At 48.1% G+C, this 23,370-nt stretch overlaps 1 protein-coding gene across 1 annotated transcript in view; it reads right to left on the bottom strand.

Annotated features, from left to right (window-relative positions):
• HTRA1 (HtrA serine peptidase 1) overlaps positions 1 to 23,370 on the bottom strand; it is a 325,350-nt gene that overhangs the window by 67,395 nt on the left and 234,585 nt on the right. The window contains exons 4-7 of the mRNA XM_078643951.1: positions 22,032 to 22,226; positions 20,344 to 20,376; positions 10,844 to 10,958; positions 5,787 to 5,844 (exon numbers count right to left, since the gene is read on the bottom strand). Coding sequence (XP_078500077.1) covers positions 5,787 to 5,844; positions 10,844 to 10,958; positions 20,344 to 20,376; positions 22,032 to 22,226 — 401 coding nt within the window. The remainder of the gene's footprint in view (positions 1 to 5,786; positions 5,845 to 10,843; positions 10,959 to 20,343; positions 20,377 to 22,031; positions 22,227 to 23,370) is intronic.

Genomic DNA, 23,370 nt, shown 5'->3' with positions numbered 1-23,370 from the left:
TCCACGAAGACCATGTACAGTCGACCTCCCTCTAGCGTGACCGTCTTCCAATACAGGAGAAGGAGGCGAAAAATTTGGTCCATGGTCGACGTGTTCTTCCTGAAGCCAGCCTGGAGGGGGCTCATGATGTCATTGACCTCGGCCCAGTCTAGGAGATGGTCCAAAATGAGGCGCGCAAAAAGCTTTTGGGGCACATCTATCAGGCTTATAGGCCTGTAGTTAGAGGGGAGCAGAGTAGAACCCTTCTTGTGGATGGGTACGATCTCCGCCCCCAACCACGACCCAGGGATCGCCATACCTTCAAGAATGGCATTGAAGAGAATAAGAAGGTATGGGCCCCAAATGTCCGGGTGGTGCCTAAACAGATCCCCGGGTAGCCTATCCAGGCCTGGCGCCTTCCCCACTGCTAAACGCTTGAGGGCATGCTCCACTTCCCCCAAGGATAGATCCATTCCATGCTCCTGAGTACCCATGGGCAGTTGCAGCTCTGTGGCCGGGCAGGAACTAGTATCTTGGTAGAGAGCCCCAAAGTGGGCCTCCCAGACCGCAGGGGCTATATTTGGCTCGATCGCTTTGCTAAGTTCCCCTGTCCCATTGTTCACTAGGGCCCAGAATTTCCGGGAGTCCCTAGCTTTGAGTGCATCATAAAGATCCTGCCAATGGGTCCAATCCCACTCGGACCTTGCAGCCGCCAGCACTGATTTATGGTGCTTCCTGAGGTCACGTACTTTGGCCTTATCTGAGCCCTCTTTTATTGCTACAATGAGCTCTGATTTTGCCGCCCTACAATCTTGGGTGTACCAGGAGGGAACCACGGTCCTTTTCTTCCGGGTTGGAACCTCCGGATGGAATACCTCGGCCAGGTCCCTCACTAGATCCTGGTGAATGTTTCCCAGTTTCTCGTGATAATCTGGGGTTCTTGGATCATTCAGGAGAGCATCCACGTCCATAAAGCTGGGAAGTGCCAGCTCATATAGTTTCTTGATGGACTCTTCCGAGCTCACCAGCTTTCCCCACTTGACCCGGCGCCTGTTTGTAGTCAGGGACAGACCCCCCAGATCAGCCCCTTGACCAGCCGGGGAAGGGTCCGTCATGGGCAGGGGGCACATGATGTTTAGGCAAAGGGCATTGTGGTCACTGTCTGACCTCTTAATTACCCTAAAGTCAAGTACTTTGGGCCAAAGTGAGATGTCCACCATGATGTAATCAAGCCTCGACTCATGGCCCCTCCTATTGAAAGTACAGACTGAGGGGGTATCGGAAGGGGTGCGACCATTACACGCCCTCAGTGCGCAATTCAGGGTAAGGGACATGAGCTGTAGTGCTAGATGAGACCAGGCTTTAGGGTGGGGTGATGACGAGGGTGGAACCCCCCAGTGGTCATCCTCGGCCGTTAGGGCACCATCCAATAAGCCTTCCAGAGGTTCAAAGTGGCAATTGAAGTCTCCTCCAAGCACCACCTTGAGGTCACCCGGAAGTTGGCCCAAGAATGAGGCCAGATCAGTCAGGGTAGGTGATTCGTTTGGCGAGGCCACTGGACGCGAGTAAACGTTGACAATGGCCCACGAGGATTTGTCAGGCCAAGTGAGCCGCACACACTGGATGTCCTGCGAACATGTATGTACTTGCTCCGCCTGGCACCCAGTGTGACTCGCAATCCAGATTGCCAAGCCTCCAGATGGCCTCCCCCTCCCAGCCCATTTGGCAGGAATTTCGAATACCTCAAACCCTCTCCTGGACTGAGCGGCCCTCGCCCAAGTCTCCTGGAAGAGAAGTATATCACATCCACCTACCAGGCAATCCCATTCAGGCGAGCCTTCCTTGTTCGCAATACCTGCCACATTCCAGGAGAGAATCCTCAATCCTGGAGCAAGTGATAGAGTGCCCTGGGCTCCAGCAGGAGGTTGCAGGGTGGCCATGGGTGATCCAACGTCTAGGGAACCGGTTCCGCAGACAGCAATGGCAGCAGAGCCGGCCCTCTCCACTGCCCCTGCCTGCAGAATATGGGCTGATCCGATGTCAAGTGGAGGACCCAGTTGGCACAGGGTATCGTCCGTGTCAGCCACGCACTCGTGAGCAGTGTGCAGCCGGGCTGATTCCAGCATGGGGACCACACCCGATCCCACACAACCTTGCACATCCACCACCATCCTCACAGGACCAGACAGGATTGACCTAGTTTGTGGTCAATCAACCTGGTCCAGACAGGAAAACCTGTTGTGATGTATGAAGTTTGCCTGGGCAGTTAGTAGGGGGTGCCTTGATCTATAGCGGGAGCCATCTACAGCATAGCCCACCCTAGTCCACCCCTTCTCACTCCCTCCCACCATGTTGGTGCCACTAGGATAGAAATAGGAGAGGGGTACAAGTTCTATTTTGGACTTGTCAGGCCTTACAAGCCAGTTGCAGATGTAATTTGCAACGTGTGGGCTCCTAAAACTTAGGACAATGCAGTCCCCTGACCTGTTCTTTGCAGTAGGGCCAATCCACGGGATCCTCCTTACCATCAGGACCTCACCCTTCAAGTTTGGAGGCAGCGGTCTATTTATGCTGAGCCAGCTTATAACCTTATTGCGGAGGGAGTCTTGAGACTCCCTAACGCCACCAGTTAGTTCAGGAACTCCCACCATGATTGCCGTAAAAGGGACAGCCTCTGGGGGCAGGTTGACCACCCTACGTCTATCAGAAGGGGGGACAAGACCATCGCTCAGGGCATTTACAGAACCCACTGTCACCCTTGTCTGCGACGCGAGTTGCGGCGCAGGGGGTAACTTAGATCTCCTGGGGGCCGGAACAGGGGGCCTAGGTGCTGGAGGTGGCAAGGTGCACGTCTGAGGGATGGACGCGCCATTTACACTAGGGAATACCCTACTGGAAACTTGGGGCAATGTGGAGGAAAGTAAACTATTCCCAGGTGGTTCCCCGATAGCTATAGGAGCATTTACAGCTATACCCGGGCTATTCCTAGTATGGTTATTTTCCCGGGACTGGAGTAGATTTTCTATTGCCTCTAGTCTAACTGAGATGGGGGTTAACAGATTCTTAATAATAGCTGTAAGCGATGTAATTACTAAATCTAGACTGTTAGATGATACCCCACCAAAGATAAATGGGCCCGCCGCCGCTGGTGGTAGGACGGAAGCTGGCGAGGCCACATGATCTGACCCAGACCCAGATAGGATAAGCTCTGGTGAGACCGAAATATCTATGCTTTCTTCAAGGGATGAATCAGATGCAACAGTTCTTGCCCTTTTTACCCTCTTTAATTCATCCGGCCTTTTCCTTTTTAAAGGCTGAACCACCCCACTACCTACAGGGTCTGGTAACAGGACCACTTCGCCCGCTTCCAGCGTGTTTGGGCCCATATTGTCCAGGACAGCAGAATGGTCAGAAGTCCCCAGCGGCCGAGGGGAATCCTGATCCCTCTGCGATACAGGAGTTCTTAGCTGTCGAAGCACCGACTCAATAGTCTGGTCAATGCTGTCCAGTAAAGACATGTGGGTAGCGTCCATAGTGATGGGAGTACTGACATCATTTGAGGCGGATTCCCCAAGGTCCAAAAACACACTTTCAGGGCCCATCTCAAGGTGAGAATCCATGGATGAATGACACTTAGTAATTTGGGAGGTCGCCTTGGGGAAAAAATTTTCCAGAGTGCTTGCGCCTTGTTGAGCGGACTTACTCCTTAGTGCTCTGGATGCCATACTGGAATAAGTAGTGGGGAAATTTAACCAGGGCGTCAGAGGGGGGGCCCGGTCCGGTCTCTACCGGCCTCTAACGGCCTAAAACGGCCCGCTCTTTGCCCGGTCTTCGCCCCGCGCGCGTCCCGCTGCGCGCGTGAGGAGGTTCTCCTAAGTATAACAAGGGGGCGTGTCACTGGGAGGGGGCGCGAGGCGTGGCGGGAAGAGGAACCAGCTGGCGCTGCCAGATGGACTGCTGGTCCTCGCAGTCCCGCTCGCCTCCGCCTCTCACCTCCACTGCGGCCGGACTTGCTGAAAGAATTTCCCCAGCACAGCGTTGGCTCCCAACCACTCCTGTGGCGAGCAGAAACGAATAGCAAAACAAACTCCTCACTCGAGCGGCACCCGCGAAGCGGGGGCCGCGAGGAGTTAAGAGCACTCAGGCAGGGGGGCGTGGCACTGGGAGGGGGCGCGAGGCGCGGCGGGAAGAGGAACCAGCTGGCGCTGCCAGATGGACTGCTGGTCCTCGCAGTCCCGCTCGCCTCCGCCTCTCACCTCCACTGCGGCCGGACTTGCTGAAAGAATTTCCCCAGCACAGCGTTGGCTCCCAACCACTCCTGTGGCGAGCAGAAACGAATAGCAAAACAAACTCCTCACTCGAGCGGCGCCCGCGAAGCGGGGGCCGCGAGGAGTTAAGAGCACTCAGGCAGGGGGGCGTGGCACTGGGAGGGGGCGCGAGGCGCGGCGGGAAGAGGAACCAGCTGGCGCTGCCAGATGGACTGCTGGTCCTCGCAGTCCCGCTCGCCTCCGCCTCTCACCTCCACTGCGGCCGGACTTGCTGAAAGAATTTCCCCAGCACAGCGTTGGCTCCCAACCACTCCTGTGGCGAGCAGAAACGAATAGCAAAACAAACTCCTCACTCGAGCGGCACCCGCGAAGCGGGGGCCGCGAGGAGTTAAGAGCACTCAGGCAGGGGGGCGTGGCACTGGGAGGGGGCGCGAGGCGCGGCGGGAAGAGGAACCAGCTGGCGCTGCCAGATGGACTGCTGGTCCTCGCAGTCCCGCTCGCCTCCGCCTCTCACCTCCACTGCGGCCGGACTTGCTGAAAGAATTTCCCCAGCACAGCGTTGGCTCCCAACCACTCCTGTGGCGAGCAGAAACGAATAGCAAAACAAACTCCTCACTCGAGCGGCACCCTTTTCGTGCAGCCTTTTGATGGAGGGGAAATGCCACAATCTGATGGATGGAGAATTCGGTGCTCTCTGTAAGGTGCAGAGCACAACCCTCTAATGATATGCAGTGCAGCCTTTAATAGATGTGAAATGTCTCTCTCTTTCCAGTGGCTGCTGTCCGCACCCTCTGTGGTAGATGTGGAGTGAAAAACTTTGGTTCAAGAGGAATAAACCTTCTGCATTGAAATGGGAAGCAGCCATCCAGTGGATGTAAGATGCAGATCTCTGATGTATGTTCAACACAGACATCTGATGTGTGGTGTGCAAAGCAGACCTCTAAGGGATGAGGAAAAAAACATGGAATGGAGGTTCTGATTGAAATACATTCTACTGTCATGAAACAGGAATGCACATCATGTATGTAAATGGAAAGCAAGCTTCTGATAAACGGAAAGTGCCACACACTCAGATTTGAAGAATGTGACCCTTTGTGAGTTGTGGGGATTGATACCTTGTGAGAGAAAGAGAGGTGTGGGATGCTGCCCTACAAAGGATGTGGCATAAAGTCATCTGTTGCTTGTGGATTGGAGTTCTTTCACTGATGTAGAATGCATCCCTTTCAGAAATGTGAAATGAAGTTCTTTGAAGGACTTTGACTGCTGCCTTTTAAAGGATGTGAATGCGGCCATCTTGGATGTGGAAAACAGCTCTTTAATTGAGGCGCAAAGCAGCTCTCTGTGATGAATGGTGAGTGTGTCCCTTTGATTAATATGGAATCCAGCAATTTCTGTTGGCTGTAGAATGCTGCTCCTGCGATGTATGCGGACAACTATCACTCTGGTGAAGCCTGCGGTCCTCTTTCTGATGTGAATTCAAATCTCTGAAATAGAACTCGGGATAGGACCAATGCATTGATGTACATCCTAGCATCTTACCTTGGGCTAAGGGACATCATGCGTATACCAATGTACTTCTTCTTGGTTATCGTCTTCCCTATTATGGAAATAAAATGAAGATTATTAAATATTCCAAAGATATCACACTAAGTGCTTGATAAAATTCATAATGCCAGGCTACCTCTGATGAAGGAAGGTTAGGAGGGGTGACGGGCGTACAGTTAAGTAGGTATGCATGGATGGATGGGAAACATGCTATGGAGGAGGGTTAGAAGGAGGTTCAGATAGATGGATGGATAGATGGAGGATGGATGGATTGATGGATGGGATCTGGGCGGATGGGTTGTTGGGGTGGGCTTGGTGGACGAAATCCGAACGGAAAGCAAACTAATCATGAATAGTAGGACAGAAATAATGGATGGAAAGATGGATGAACAGAACTGTAATACAATCACTCAAATCTTAAACATCATGATCATCAACCTTTATCAATGAACATGTATCTACATAACCAAACCATGCAACCATTTTGCCTTTTAGAAAGTAAAGGTACATTATAGTCACTCCACTATTGAACACCAAACTGAAGTGTTACTTTCCTCTTCTGGATCTCATGTCCATGGGCAGGTCTTTACATATGATCGCTCTATGCTCTACATCACAGATATTCATGCATTCAGCATGGATGCCAATTGGGGGTAGCCAGAGGCAGCATCAGTTGATACTTTGCAAAAATACCATTGCAAAATGATTGCAAACATCAGCAACAATTCAGCATGTTGTGCTAATTTGTATTCTAATAAAGTATGCCAGTAACAGTGGAAATACTTCTTTAAGCATAGCAGATCTCACACATCTTAAACGCACCTGTAAATTGTTATATTTTTAACTAAGATTACCACAATCTACTCACATTATATCATTGAATACGCATCAGGATAGCTGGGTTGGAATTATCACCGGCTTTCCGCATACGTTGCATCACTCAGATTCTTGACAGATGCTTCAAGTTTTGCTGCTTTGAATTCCTACTTTGTAATAGGCGTACCCTGCCGGGTTGGAATTATCACCGGCCTTGGGACGTTACAGAGTTCACGCAACTCCCTACAAGTACCAGTAATATGCCCTGAAGAGTCGAGGGACTACTTTTCCCTGACGAAACACGTGTTGGCTGGTTGCGTTTTTCACCACAATAAAGAACTTTCAGCTACACTCAAGAACTCTGTACAGATTGCTTATGTCAACAATTGTATTTACTTGTTTTACCATGTATGTGTGCACAGGATTTAGCTAGAATGTTAGGGATAGCATACTTCAATTTTCTTGAAAGTCAGCCACTATTTCCGTGGCATAAACAGACGGCTAATCCACCAGCCAATCTTCGAACCACTGCAGAGGAGAGCGTTAGACTGGAGGAGCCACCAGCAGAGACATGTTTGCACATGGTCTTGCAACAAAATGCACCTCAATACTCTCAAGTGGGAGTTGCCCTCTCTTTGACTAAGACTTGCCTGCCAATGCTGTTGTTTCATGAGAAGGGCTACTTGAGAATTAAGATCACCATCTGCTTCAGTGGACTGGGTTCTTGACAGTTTATAAACCATTACATTTTTGACATGTCGATGGTCGCCTTCTAGAGCCATCATTTAATGTATTACTCATTTGGATGCTATCTGGGTTGGAATGTTCATGGTAATGACAATTTTGAACACAGAAGGTAAGGCAGCCTCGTAAGAGACTTTCTAATAACTGATACATTTATTACAGAGCAGGTAAAATATGTTGTATTAACAATGCAATGTCCAAAGGATAATACGGGTTTTAATGGAAAGGTAGACAGCTAGGATATCCCTTGCCTGACTGATTTTATGATGACAAACATAGTCATCGGATATCCAGGAATAAAGGGCACTTTATGAGGACACACTAAGTGTGTCTTGAAGGAATGAAAGGACTAAGCATTGAAATTAAGAGATGTTCTAAAAAGTAAGTTGCTAATGCTGAATGAAAGGTTTTGGTGTTGCTTCATTTTGAGCAGCAGCAATTTTTAAGATGTCCATTTTGCACAAGCTCAAGCTAATACACTGGTGTTAAATGTAAAGGCAGGTGTACAATCATCTATACAAATAATTAACCTCTTGTATACAATTTAAAATACAATTTCCCTTATGATTCTCTTATACATTTGGTACATGGTAAAAGTATACCTAAGGAGAGGTGTATGCATTAATAGGAAAGGAGCAAGATGTCCCAGATAAACATATTGAGGGATTCCTTAATAATGGATGTATTCGATCATCTGTCTCCAGCTGGTGCTCCTATTGTCTTTGCGACGGAAAAGAATGTTATTCTGTTTTCATGCTTAGATTGTAGGGGCCTTTGTGACTTACATATTGATGTTTGCTATTGAATAGAGAGCCTGCCAAGCATTGTCTGGCATTTACATTGAGGACTGTTGCCTTGCTGTATACTCCGCTGTTACCTAAGGCCGCCACACCTCTGCACGCAAGTGTAGTCACCTGTTTATTAGGTCAGTAGAATTGCCAGCTGTGCACAAAGACAGGTACACAACCAATGCCATGTGCCATCTTTTGTTGAATTCTGTGGTCTTACTTTTCCATTCTGAGATTCTTTGTCTCTGATCAGCTTAATTATTATAAACTCATGACGCTTTCCTATTTAAAAAAAGGTTTATTAATAGTGCAGAGGAAGGGTCTACCAAACAGTCTTAGCCAAAATGACTGCAGATCCTTGTTAATCTGTGCAGTCGCTATTCATTATGGCATCAAAGGCTGGTACAAAATAGTACACATTCAGCCTCATGAAAGCAAATAAAATTGGCCCACACTTGTTCTTATTCGAGTGAATGAAAAGTAAAATAGTTCAGAACCATTTTTCCTTTTTCCCAAATCATCACTGTGATTCTCTACTCCTGTAAGTAATTGTTATTATTTTCGTTCCAAATTAATAACCTGAATAGATTTAAAATGTATGTTATTTTTCCATGCTATCGTTTTTGATAATATACAATGTTATGTTGTATTCACTATAGAGAAAACATGTATCATTACCCTGAGTATGATTAATATCGCAATATTGAATGGATGGTTGGTGGATCAAATTCAAGTAGTAGCCATTTCTAATAAATTGGACACAAAAGGATCTTATAATCAATTCTGGATTAAAGGGAGGATGAGTGTAATATGGCATTTAATTGCATTCATGGAGTAAGACATTTTGGTTTATGAAATTCAACTGCAGGATATAACTGATTCGACAATGTAATTCTCTCTCTCTCTCTCTCTCTCTCTCTCTCTCTCTATATATATATATATATATATATATATATATATATATATATATAATTTGCACACGAACAAAGAAACTGCACTCGCGGGGGTCAAATCCAGAACGGATTTATTGCACACAAGAAATGAAGTTCAGACGCGTTTCGGCGGTACGCCTTCGTCAGTTACATACAGTTATATATATATATATCTTGATTGTCTTCCTGCAAGAGATGGGAGGATCTGGAACACAACGTACCATCTTTCAAGGCTCCCAAATGATGTAATATTCTTGTAACTAGCTGATCGCGGCCTCTATTGCAAATAATGTGGATTTAAAAAAGGTGCTACGGTGTAGCTGGAAATAGTGTTTCTTGTCCATAATCCTGTACAAAATTCCAGCTATTGCGAGGGAAAGGAGCTGAGGGCACACATGCTAATTATTCACATTCAAGTGGGTGTCTATTGATTTACAGTAAACTCATCTATATGTATTACTCTGTTTTCACTTTCCCTCTCCGGCACCAATACTAATTCAGAGGTAAGTGAATGGGTAAATGTAACTCCCCCTTGATGTGCAATCAGAAAAATCTAAAGTAAGTGTCAGAAATGTTTTAATAAATACTCTCACCACACAGCTACAAATCCACGGTTGTAACAACATTATAATAGCAGATATTTATAACAATGATGACCTAACCCTGTAGTTTTAACTGAAAAATGGTTTACTTGCTCCTCTCTTACCATCATGGACTTTACTGTTCCAAGGCTTCACTAATATTCTTTTGGGTAGTCATGAGCGAGACAGAGCGACCATGCCTCCTCACTTGAAATCATCAACCTTGAACCTTAACTTCACAGCAAGGAATTGCCTGTTTGATAGCACATTTCTGTGTAATCAACAAGACCACAAATACCAACAGTAACATCTTCTTAGCAAATTTCACTCTGCGACAAGGAGCCAACTCAAAAACTGCAAATTCCTTGCGAAACCTAAATTTTGACACTACACCCCCATACCTTTGGTTGAGCATTCGCCAATCCTCTCATTACGCCCACCTATAAAACTCCAAATGGGAGGTCATTCATTAGCAGACTGATAAGCAGAACTTAGAGCACTCTTTCACCAAACATATCTATCACCAATGAGCATCTAAACTGTAGAAAACCTGTGAAAATCTGACTATTCCATCAGGCAAAGCAAGACATCTGCCACAAGTTGACCATCTTGCAACACAATAACCAGTAACACTCATCAACCAAGAGGGAAACCAATCAGTTACTTTAATCCACTAATTAGTTCACCATGTCATCCTGCTCCCACCGTGTACATGTAACCCCCAGAAATCTCATAGATCATACTATGTGAACCAAGGGACAAAAATATCCCAATATACACCCTCTCTTGACAACCCTCCACTGCGAAAGCTCATGTAAATGACAAGAGTGTATGCTTTATAAAAATTACAAAAATAACAATATGTGTATTTTCACTAAATTGCTCATTTATCTTTTCCATATGTATCCATTGCTCTGTACATACCCCTTCGTTGAACCAACTGGCACATTAACATGCCCCTGCTCCTTCATCCTGTCCAAATTCACACTGGTATGCTCCTATCATGTCATGTTATCAATGCAAATTGTCCTTCAGACCTTCCTACCTCAATTACATTTCCACATTGCCCAACACACATCATTGCATCTTGCTCATATGCGGAGTACCTTAAACATATCTGTTTTTTCATGTGCACATTACCATGCCCTTTCTGCATGCTGCGATTGGACAGGAAGCCTCTGAATCCATACCTCTGGCCTGTCTGTCATGGGATTCGGCCATGAACTTCCTTATTTTGTCCGATGGTATGGCAAAAGAGATTCCAGCTGTGACCTTCAGAGTGTTAATGCCAACAACTTCCCCATCCTGCATACAGAGGTAAAATGAATAGCAGGGAAAAAGACTGGTGTTGAAAAGGAAAATAAATATACTAATATACCTTTCTAGTAGACATTACTATTTATGTTTCACTATATACCAAGGAGGTCACGTCTAATCCTGTTCATAGCAATCACACAATTCTCAATTTGCGTTGGCTATTGTACCAGCAATAATTTGTGTTTGAGGACTCCAGGGGCAAGCAAGAAATGCATTATTCCTTCAAGAAGTGATAGAGGTTTGTAGCACTCAATATGCATCTGTCTAAATAGATTTGTCCTTTTCTGATTCGAAAAGTATAAGCCAAGTCTGTTACAAGGCATGGTTAATCTTGTAAGTTTGAGGACACTCACAAACTCATACATTTGTAAGCTTTCACAAATTGAAATCTGCCCTTTAACCACAGCGGGAAATATGGAAAGGATTAAAAATGTACTCCAGGCAAGGGCTGGAATTGCTCCCCTTCCAAGATGGAAAGGGGAACTGATCATACTCTGATTTGCAATGTAGAGTACCGATGAAAGGCTTCCTTCACTGCAAAATATTTCTCCCTACAGATAAAAAAGAAAAAAACATGCATTTGTACAGGGGACATCATTCCCTCTGTGCTTAAATCAGCACAGTGTAAATTTCTGCACAGGTGGAACATGAGGGCGTGGGATGTCACATGACATTCCCAGTAGGACACCAGGGGCCGTATTATGGAAAGTGCCACTCAGCACAACGGGCATGTACACCCGCTTTGTGCACCTCAGGCACCTCTGGTATTACTGAAGGGGCCGCAGACGCTTGGGTGGCCCGTTCCATTATACAGATAGCAGTGGTGCACATGTAGCCCCAGCGCTATCTCAGGTGGGTGGTCCCTTATTTGCATCGGGGTGTGGCCCCATGCAAATGAAGGAATCTCTTTACCTCTGCGCCTGCAATGTATCGTAGACACGGGCGGAAAGGAGGCGCACTGACAGTGCACCACAAAAATAGGGCGCACTGATAGTGCGTCACCTGGTGGCAGCCCTCTGGAGGCCCTGAGAGCAGCGCATTCAGCATAATAAAGTGCACTTTCCATGTTTAAAGGTGCACTGTGGTGCAAGCTGGGAAAGTGTGCCCTATATGTCATAAAGCCCCTGGAATTCTGCTCTTGGCACAGCTTTTTAGGTGCACTGCTGGAAAGGCTGGTAAATTCCCAAAAGTAAGGGTCTGCACCCATGCATGGGCGCACTAATATGGATACAGTTTTACTACTCTTGTGAACAGAGACCACAGCTTTTTTTTCTCTGTTGATGGTTAGGGTCTGCATGGCTGGTTATTAACCATATCTGGAATGGGATGAGAAATGTCTTACTTTCTATCAAGTGATGGAAATGCATAGATTCTTTAAGGTGAAAATACAGGGACATAGCAGCATGAGGAATCACCTTGTATATATTTAGCTCCTCTACGATCACATACCCTGACCTGAAAACTGAGCATACCTATAGTAAGAAATATATAACTTTTGTTGAAGGAGCCCACACCAACTCTTCATTTTCTTTAAATCTCATAGTGAGAGTAGTCAATGACAGAAGTGGGCTGACCCATCGCCCCATGGTGTAGTCTGTGTTGGCCAGAAGCACAAACTCAGGATTAAAACATACCACAGTGGTTGGCTTTACTAATAAAAATGTATTTCTACCCAAATGAACCCTTTTTAGCCACATTGGAATAATGAAAGACTGGAGGAAACCTATTCCATTCACTTCTTTGGTGACAATTTATAGCACACTATCCTATATTAGGGTTGTAACATATGAACAGCAAGTAACAAAAGGATCTCAGCGACAAAAACAGTAACCTACTGACCAAGCCACATAAAATACATTCGGGTGATTAGCGTGGCACGCATTCTTTGCAGCAGGCATATTAACCATCTGCTCCTTTAGCATGAGTGGAAACCGACAGTAGACAAAAGAACTCTCTCCACCAGGAATATTAATCACCAGAGTTATATTGACATTTTTATTGTTGCCTGAAAACTTCTAGACACACAAGGAACTCTGCAGCAAGTGCTTTTCAAACCTGCGTTATTTCTAAACATGGCGCCTCCCAAGGTTGGCATGTAAATGTAAATGTAGTTGAGCTTATATAGCGCACAGCTACCCGCAGTGGGTGTCCCGGCGCTTGCTTAGGGAACCCTTCCTGGTATTCCCCTGTGAGATAGCAGGGTATCCACAAGGTGAAAGTCAGGCATCCCGCCGCGAGGGGCCGTTGTGGAGATTAAGCAAGCTATTGCCCAGAGTCGGAACCCGTGAGTCAAGGAGGGACCGGGGCGAGAATTATCGAGTCCGTGAAATTTTTAGCCCAAGACCCGCCGAGGCGGGGAATCGAACCCTGGTCCAGGACCAATCTCAGCTTTCAGGTCTGCTGCCTCTAACCCCTGAGCCACACTTCATCAGGTGCGGATGCACCAGTCACTCTGCCCTAGAGTCAGCCCTTAGTGCAAGCGCCATGTGTTTGTTATTTTACTTGCTAGGCACTCTTCTTTGCTTTTCAGAAACAAACCTCTAAAGCTGGGTTTATTTCTAAAAATGAAAAAGTCTATGGCACTTACGTGCGGGGAGTTTTCTCCCTTCCGTGTGGGGTACAATAATTGCTTTCCCTGTCTTGGTTAGCATGTCTCCCACTGGGGAACATTTGGTTCCCCAGTGGGAGACAAACCGTCAGGTCACAGGTTTATGCCGGTGGGGACAGATGAGGGTCCGCCAGTGGAACATCAAGCAGTGCCCCATTACTATGCACGGCCACGGACCCGTGACATGAGGCAGATGAGGCATTCATGTCTAAAGGATCCTATGAGAGTTGACAGAATCACAGGATTTTTTGTCTTGTGCAGGAATTTAAACCCAAAGCCCAGGTTCCCAAGTCAGTAACTGAGTCAATAAACATCTGCTTTCATAGTGTCAGCATGGCTTCCAGTAGAGGTCCTGGGCCAGGTTGTTTATTCAGTTCTCCACCCCTGCTAAATCACCCCCACAAATTTGGAAACTTCTGAAAAGGTGATTAGCTTCTGCCCCAGTGGAGAGGCTGTGGAATTCTGGTATCAGAGCTAGTACATGCACAGCGGGTCCATCACTATTAGGAAGGTCTCTCCAGGGGTTTCTTGGCCTGGCACGTGAGGCAGTTGTGGATATCTTTTTTTACCACTAGGTCCTGGTGGCTGCTGCCAGCCAGCTGTGCTCCGCAGCGTCTCGGGGAAGTGGGCATTATAATCCGGCAACTTCTCAGCACCAGTCCCTCTGGAGATACTGTTATTTCTTGACCGATATTAAGAATGGCATTACATTCCTATCTACTTCCCGTGTCCATTGGTGCGAGCCTTCCAAAGTGATTTTCTACATATTCTGAAGGAATTCCTTGACTTATAAGACCAGATATGTCGTCACTTTTTCAACCACCTCCTGCAAGCCCGCTCTGAGCTCCCCCACCATCTTCACTTGTTAATCCGTGGCTTGTGTGGTGACTGACCAAACGTGTCTGCTTCTGGATAATACATTTTAATATTTTCTTCTAGCAAGATTTATTTTTGAGAGCGAGGATCACTCACTACATAGAGACTGTATCCGCAGCCCCAGTGGTTCATTTCAGTCTTTTTTTGTTTGTGAATACTACTGCTTGTATTCTGTGAGGACTTAGCTTGCATTTACTATCGCCAAAATGGTGCCTTCTCACTGATGTTGCCCTAGAAAACATCACCTAGTTATCACTAGGAGATTAAACTCATTTTGACGGTCAAAATAGGCTATGTTATGTTAGTCTCTCCTTGAACGCAATCCTTAGTTTGCTGTAGGCAGCCTGAGGTTTTTTAGTGCCGCCTTTTTGCTTGCTTGTTTAGTAGCATCCTGAACCGTTTTGGGATGAAACAGCTGTAATAGTTGCCCAGCCCCAGGAAGTTACAAGCTTCTGGTACATTCTGTGGAGAATCCATGCTCTTAATGTACCTCACTTTCGGAGGTTGAACGGATCCCTTCAGCTGAGAAGACACAGCCCAAGAACAAGAGGTTTTACTCAGGGATTCACGTTTGTCACGGTGGAGGGTTAGGTATGTGTCGTTAAGCATGTGTAGAGTGGTTGTCACCCAGGCATGATAATCTGGGTACAAGAACCATAAGGTGCCAGAGGGAGAGCTTCTGAAATGGTATTCAGTTGTAGTAGAGTTTCAGGGGTGCTGTACTTAACAGCAGCCCCTCCCCCCAAAAAACTGTGTCCACGGTGGCTTACGTTGGCAAGGTGAACAGAGTACACACAATAGAATATCACGATGCAGGCCAGATATGGGACTGAGCCTGCCCCAGCCCTACCACAGTCTTTTAAAAATGCAGTTTTGCTGGGAATCCGAGCATTTTCCTTGAGGACCGTCCACCTTTGAGATTTAAAAACCATGTTCGGATGACCGCCTTGCAGGCAGCATGAAGAGATCGCTGCTGCGCAGATTTTCTTTGTGCACCAACTCACTGTATCAAATAATTATTCGCCGACTTTGATGTCCTTGACCTGTTCAATATGATGGAGGTTTTTGGTCACATTTTTTCCAGACAACATAAAACGGCGACCAAAAATAGAATCCTCTGTGGGGTGCCAAACCGGGGATGTGTCATGGTAGAGGGAGACCACAGGCTTCCAGGCAGCGCCCGAGCAAAGTCAGCATTTAGTGTAAAAAGAATCATGTGTGGCATCTGTCCACAGAGGACGGAATCTGCCACATGCGCGGGGAGAGGGGCGCACAGGCCCAGGGAGAGAGGGGTGCACAGGCCCAGGGAGAGAGGGGTGCACAGGCCCAGGGAGAGAGGGGTGCACAGGCCCAGGGAGAGAGGGGAGCACAGGCCCAGGGAGAGAGGGGTGCACAGGCCCAGGGAGAGAGGGGTGCACAGGCCCAGGGAGAGACGGGTGCACAGGCCCAGGGAGAGACGGGTGCACAGGCCCAGGGAGAGACGGGTGCACAGGCCCAGGGAGAGAGGGGTGCACAGGCCAAGGGAGAGGGGTGCACAGGCCCAGGTAGAGACGGGTGCACAGGCCCAGGGAGAGACGGGTGCACAGGCCCAGGGAGAGACGGGTGCACAGGCCCAGCCCAGGGAGAGAGGGGTGCACAGGCCAAGGGAGAGGGGTGCACAGGTGCGGGGAGAGGTGTGCGCAGGCCCGGGGAGAAGGGAGCACAGGCCCACGGAGAGACGGGTGCACAGGCCCAGGGAGAGACGGGTGCACAGGCCCAGGGAGAGACGGGTGCACAGGCCCAGGGAGAGAGGGGTGCACAGGCCCAGGGAGAGACGGGTGCACAGGCCCAGGGAGAGAGGGGTGCACAGGCCCAGGGAGAGAGGGGTGCACATGCCCAGGGAGAGAGGGGTGCACAGTCCCAGGGAGAGAGGGGTGCACAGGCCCGGGGAGAGGGGTGCCCCAGCACGGGGAGAGGGGCGCCCCGGCGCGGGGAGAGGGGCGCCCCGGCACGGGGAGAGGGGGGCTCAGGGAGAGGGGTGCACAGGTGCAGGGAGAGGGGAGCACAGGAATGTTAGTGTCCACTGGCTTCTAGATGGAGGGTCCTCGGGTTCCTGGTTGGAAGGTTCGTGTTCTCAATCTCCTTGGTGGACGGTTCATGCCCTTGGCTCCTGCATGGAAGGTCATGTCCTCGGCTCCTGGGTGGAAGGTTTGTGTCCTTGACTCCTGGATGGAAGACTCACGTCCTCAGCTCCTGAATGGAAGGTTTGAGTCCTCAGCTCCTGGATGGATGGTCCTCGGGCTCCAGGATGGACGGTTTATGGCCTCAGCTCCTGGATGGAAGGTTCATGCCCTCTGCTCCTGAATGGAAGGTTCATGTCCTCGGCTCCTGGATGGAAGTTTCTTGTTCTCAGCTCCTAGATGGAAGGTTCGTGTTCTCAAGCTCCTGGGTGGACGGTTCATGCCCTTGGCTCCTGGATGGAAGGTTCATGTCCTCGGCTACTGGGTGGAAGATTCATGTCCTTGGGCTCTTGGATGGAAGGTTCATGCACTGGGCTCGTGGATGGAAGGTTTGTGTACTCGGCTCCTGGATGGAAGGTTCTTGGCCTCGGCTCTTGGGTGGAAAGTTTGTGTCCTCAGCTCCTGGATGGAAGGTTAATTTCCTCTGGCTGCTGGGTGGAAGGTTCGTGTCCTCGAACTCCTGATAGCATTCCTTTATCCTCTGGCTCCCGGGTGAAAGATTTGTGTCCTTGGGCTCCTGAGTGAAAGGTTTGTGTCCTCGTGTTCCTGGGTGAAAGCTTCATATCCTCGGACTGCTGGATCGAAGGTTCTTGTCCTCGGGCTCCTGGATGAAAAATTGATATACTCGGCTCCTGGTTGAAAGGTTTGTGTCCTCGGCTCCTGAATGTAGGTCCTCGGGCTCCAAGATGGAAGGTTTATGCCTTCGGCTCCTGGAGGGAAGGTTCATCTCCTCAGCTCCTGGGTGGACGGTTTGTGTCCTCGGCTCCTGGATGAAAGGTTCATGCACTCTGTTCCTGAATGGAAGGATTGTGTCCTCAGCTCCTGGATGGAAGGTTCCTAGATGGAAGGTTCATGTCCTCGGCTCCTGGGTGGAAGGTTCGTGTCCTCGGCTCCTGGAGGGAAAGTTCCTGTCCTAGGCTCCTGGATGGAAGGTTCATGTCTTCGGCTCCTGGAGGGATGGTCCACGTGCTCCTGGATGGAAGGTTCATGCCCTGGGCTCCTGGATGGAAGGTTCATGCCCACGGCTCCTGGATGGAAGGTTCATGTCTTCGGCTCCTGGGTGGAAGGTTTGTGTCCTCAGCTCTTAGATGAAGGGTCCTCGGGTTCATGTTCTGGGGCTCCTTGCTGGAAGGTTTGTGCTGGAAGGTTCATGTCCTTGGGCTCCTGGATGGAAGATCCTTGGGCTCCTGGATGGAAGGTTCTTGTCCTCAGGCTCCTGGGTGGAAGGTTTGTGTCCTCAGCTCTTGGATGGAGGGTCCTCAGGCTCCTAGATGGAAGGTTCATGTTCTGGGGCTCTTTGCTGGAAGGTTCCTGTCCTTGGGCTCCTGGATGGAGGGTCCTCGGGCTCCTGGATGGAAGGTTCATGCCATCGGCTCCTGGATGGAAGGTTCATGTCTTTGACTCCTGGGTGGAAGGTTTGTGTCCTCAGCTCTTGGATGGAGGGTCCTCGGGCTCCTAGATCAAAGGTTCATGTTCTGGGGCTCTTTGCTGGAAGGTTCCTGTCCTTGGGCTACTGGATGGAAGGTTCCTGTCCTTGGGCTCCTGGATGGAGGGTCCTCGGGCTCCTGGATGGAAGGTTCTTGTCCTCAGGCTCCTGGGTGGAAGGTTTGTGCCCTCTGTGTCCTCATGTTCATGTTCTTTGGCTCCTTGCTGGAAGGTTCATGTCCTTGGGCTCCTGGATGGAAGGTTCCTGTCCTCGGGATCCTAGATGGAAGGTTCATGCCCTCGGCTCCTGGATGGAAATTTCATGTCTTTGGGCTCCTGGGTGGAAGGTTCATGCCCTTGGCTCCTGGATGGAAGGTTCGGGTCCTCGGCTCCTGGATGGAAGATTCGTATCTTCGGTTCCTGGGTGGAAGGTTCATGTTCTCGGCTCCTGGATGGAGGGTCCTTGGGCTCCTGGCTGGAAGGGTCTTGCCCTCAGGGTCCTGGGTGGAAGGTTTGTGTCCTCGGCTCTTGGATGGAAGGCCCTTGGACTTCTAGATGGAAGGTGTGTGTCCTGGGGCTCCTGGATGGAAGGTTCCAGTCCTCTGGCTCCTGGATGGAATGTTCATGCCCTCGGCTCCTGGATAGAAGGTTAATGTCCTTGGGCTCCTCGGTGTAAGGTTAAGACCCTCGACTCCTGGACGGAAGTTTCGTGTTTTCGGCTCCAGGATGGAAGGTTCGTGTCCTCGGCTCCTGGGTGGACGGTTTGTGTCCTCGGCTCCTGGGTGAAAGGTTCATGCGCTCAGCTCCTGGATGGAAGGTTCATGTCCTCGGCTCCTGGGTGGAAGGTTTGTGTCATCGGCTCCTAGTCGGAGGGTCTTTGGGCTCCTAGATGGAAGTTGTTTTCTGAAGCTCCTGGTTGAAAGGTTCATGCCCTCGGCTCTTGGATGGAAGGTTCATATCCTCGGTCTCATGGAGGGCATCGCCTGATCCCAGAGGTCAGTTACAGGCCGATGGAAGGGGACTCTGTAGAAAAGGCCAGAGGGCAAGAATCTGTACAGTCACTCGGGCATCTTCCTAACACACACCCGCGCAGGCAGACTAGGGTGTGCCAATGCATGGCAGAGTCTGAACACATCCCATGAAGGGCCAAAACTCCTGTGCACAGAACCGTGGGCAGCACAATCTCTTTTACAAAGATATCACGCTGGTTATTCAGCCTTATGAGTGTTCGTACTACTGCCCGTGTACGTACTACTGTCCTGGAAGGTTAGCAATAAAGATTAGTAGTGGCTATCATTGGTTGAAAATTTCTCACAATTTCAGCCATGCCAGTGTGTTTAGCCAGAATGAATGCAATATCGGACTACAGGAGGTAGCTCATAAAGCCTATAGAGACCAGGGCCATCATGTGTAGCATAAAACAATGTCCCTAAGGGTGTAAGTTAGGAGTCAATTTTTGGCAGCACAATAAATTGCTAGGAGCACAAGGGAAAAGCAGGGAGACAAAAAAATACAATGCGACAACGTAAATGTGTTATGTAGATAACTTTATATACTTGTTATATAAATAACTTCATATATTTAAACATGTAGGAGAACAGCACTGCGTTACAATAAATGGCATGTAACCTGTGGGATACTGTGCACAAGTGCTCATGAAATGGTGAATGACGCAAGTGACACGTGAGGATGTATAAACAGTGACATGAAGGGGCGCAAACACAAAACAGTTGGTGACAGAGTTTACATCGAAGAGGATACCCAAACAATAAATATGGTTATATACGGGGGAATTTAAGATGGGTATCCTCGAAGGACTGGCGCTGTAATTTTGGCTGTAAAAGTCGATGGCATTTCAGCCTGTAGGAATTTTAGGCCATCATCAGGACCAGGTTACAGTTATTTCTATGACAGGGACGTTAAGCGATACTGGGTGTCCTAATCGGAATGTATATTATCATCCACAGGTTACATGCCATTTAATGTAATGCAGTGCTGTTCTCATACATGTTTAAATATATGGTTATTTATATAACAAATATATGAAGTTATCTATATAACAAATGTACGGTGTCTCATTGGATTTTTTTGTCTCCCTGCTTTCCCTTGCGCTCCTAGCAATTCATTGTGCTACCAAAAATGTACTCCTGTCTTACACCCTTAGAGATATTGTTTTATGTTAGCCAAAATGAACAGTGGATTATGATGAGACTTTGCATAATCAAATCAAAACATGGTCGCTTACCAGATTCACCAGGGGTCCTCCTGAGTTGCCGTACTGTAAAGAAAGAGCAGAAGAAAAGAGAGTAAGCAGGAGGGTAACTGGGGCTGGCAGTGCCAGCTGTGGTGATGATAGTGCTCAGTGTTGGCAATGACAGCTGGTGGTGTTAACACCGGGTGTATAGTTCAGCAGTGCTGGCACTGGCAGTGTTAATAGTATGTATGTCAGCGCCAGCTTTAGCCCTGAGGCACCAGGTGCAACAATCTTTCTTGCAGTCTCCCTCATATGACCGCCTCTTCGGATTCCCCCAGCAGCGACTCCTCCGCAATGGCGGAGAAGCGTTGCCCCACTGCCTGGATCAGAGCCAGCAAAGGAAAAATAAAACGATGTTCTAGCATTGTTTTATTTTTCATTTGCCAGCTCTTAGCCAGCTTGTGCAGGGAGGGGTGGGGCATGGGAGGAGGAGTGTTATGTGTATACACACTTAGGTTTCTCCAGCCCGGCTGCATTGAACAGCTGGGCTGGAGAAACCCCCACAGACTCCCTGGCCTGAGCGGAGCATCTTTCCAGTCCTCTCAGGCCAATCCCTGCTCTGCTCTGCAGTACTGGAATTGGATGGGAGTCTGTCCCAATGGGCTGCTGGGACCAAGAAGGAGGCACGACGCATCGCAGGAGAAGGCCGATGACTTCAGGTAGGTTCTTTTAATTTTTAATTTATTTCTTCTAACAAATAACCCCCACCCGACCGTGACACCCCCCTCTCTCCACCTGCCCACCACCCTTTGTTTGTGGCGGCCACCACCACTGACTACCACTAGGGCAAAAGTGCCCCTCAGGTATCCCTATCCCCTCTCTTAAATACATCATTTGTTTTAAAGTGCTGGTAAAGGCTGTCTTTAATATTCCATTCAGCTATCCACATAAAATACAGATCTGTTATTTGCAACAGGGATACATACCCCATGCGGGTCTTTATGGCGAGTCAAAACTGCCACTAGAAAAAACTCAGATGTCTCTCTCTAGCAGGAACATTAATCATAAGTGTTATCATGACATTTTCATTGCTGCCTGAAAGCTGGACGCACAAGGAACTCTAAATCGTACCGTATTGCTATACACAGAACCCCACTCCCCTTGAGGTAAGTGCCCCCCCTCCAGATCAGTGTCCAGTGCGGCCACACCAGTCGCACTGCCCTAAAGCCGGCCATGATGTATGTTGGTCTGGACTGGAAATGTCGACAGTGGCGGCTAAGCTGTTCACGGCATGTAGGGCAGCAGTGCCCATGCTTACCAGTGCTAACAGCGGAGAGGCTGCGGGCAGTGGTGGAAGCTGATATTATGGGATGGACTGGCAAAGGGGATGTACTGCACATTGTGTTGGTCTGTATAATGGTAGTGGTTGGCAGTGATGGTTTTCCTGATAGTTTTGGCGCTGATCGAGAAACTAGTGGGTACATACGAGCAGTGTACAGGTGAGTATTCTCATGTAAGCCGGAAGTGGGTGCATTCTGGCAGCCTTGTTTGTGGTATACTGATATGTATTGGCAGTGAGCATTTGACGGCAACTCTGCAACAGTGGATATGGCTGAAAAGCAACTCTTTCTAATACAGGTACCTATAATGATAGCCTAAGCTGTCACCGACCTTGGTACATTGCTCATTGCCCACACTTGAGACACACAACATGAATGGCGGCCCTCGTCTGTACTTACGTTGATGATTGCGTCTGTCTGGATGTAGTCCATGTCCGAGTTCACCAGTCCCAGCTCCTTCCCACCTCTTTGTGTCGTGCTCACAATCCCCGTCGTCACAGTGTTTTGAAGGGAAAATGGGCTTCCAATGGCAACCACAAATTCTCCAGGCCTTAAATCCTCAGATCGGCCGAGCAATAGGACAGGAAGTTTACCCTGCAATGGAATGCACCAGGATAGTCTTCAGTAAAGGTGTACTATAGAAAAGGTAACAGACACTGCGGGATGTGAATACCAGAAGTAGCCTATTTTCCTACAGCACAAAGACACAGATCAAGAAACCAAGCACTGAGATACGGTTAGAATGCACCATATAAACAACAGTCTACGAATTTCAACAACTAGTGAATGCCCCAAGGTTTGGACTAGTCTGTCAGAAAACCTAGTGATTTGCACTGCCCAACCCCTACCATCTCTGAACAAGGACCATCATCTCTATAGAGCTTCTAATTACTCTACAGCAGTGATCTTCAAACATTTTGATGCCGAGAACCCAATCAAAGTTTTTTTATGCGTAAAGACCCCCTTCTGACAACATTTCTAGAACCTGGTAGCCCTTATCTGTGACAACCATAAATGTTCTACAGAGAAACGGTCAATCTGTGGTTGCACCTCATTAGCACCAGTTTAACACCAAAATATAGCAATAAGCAACAAAAAGGGGACCTGTACAGCTTTACGAAGGGCCTTCTACAGAGCGGCAACACCTGGTGTTGCTTTTTACTAACTTGAGTAAATACATTTTTGGGGGTTAAAATCAGCAGGTTATGCAGCAGATGATGAATTATGTGGCAAATGCGGTAAATCTATAACTATGCTAAAATCACTGCGGCCGCACAATCACATAATTCCAGTGGCCCTTGGTATAATAGCTGTTATGCATGGGCTGCAACTTTAATGCACAGCGTTAGTGAAAAATCATACTATATTTCATGGGATGCTGACAGCTTGGCAATTACAGCTGCATGTAACTCAAGTTAGCTAAACATCATTCATCATAATTAAAACATATGCACGTTTTTTAGGTCAGTCACCGTCACGTAGCTACATATAAAATGACGGGCAGCTTCAATGAAAAATAAATACATTTTAAAAAGTTACTCAGTGGGAACACTATAGCAAATTATGAAACCTCTATTAGTAATGCACTGCTAAAGTCTGTGTGAAACCAGAGAGCCTCAGAATTAAATCGTAGTTGGTGCAGTGCAGAATAGTGACTTGTGTATTTTTAGTGCTATGAAGCCACAGCCTGTGATAGAAAGCACTGTGAATAGAAAGTCTTTATTTTATACTTGCATAA

The sequence above is a fragment of the Lissotriton helveticus genome, chromosome 5_1 (assembly GCF_964261635.1).
Source record: "Lissotriton helveticus chromosome 5_1, aLisHel1.1, whole genome shotgun sequence".
Lineage (NCBI taxonomy): Eukaryota > Metazoa > Chordata > Amphibia > Caudata > Salamandridae > Lissotriton > Lissotriton helveticus.
This window is presented reverse-complemented; position numbering and strand designations above follow the sequence as displayed.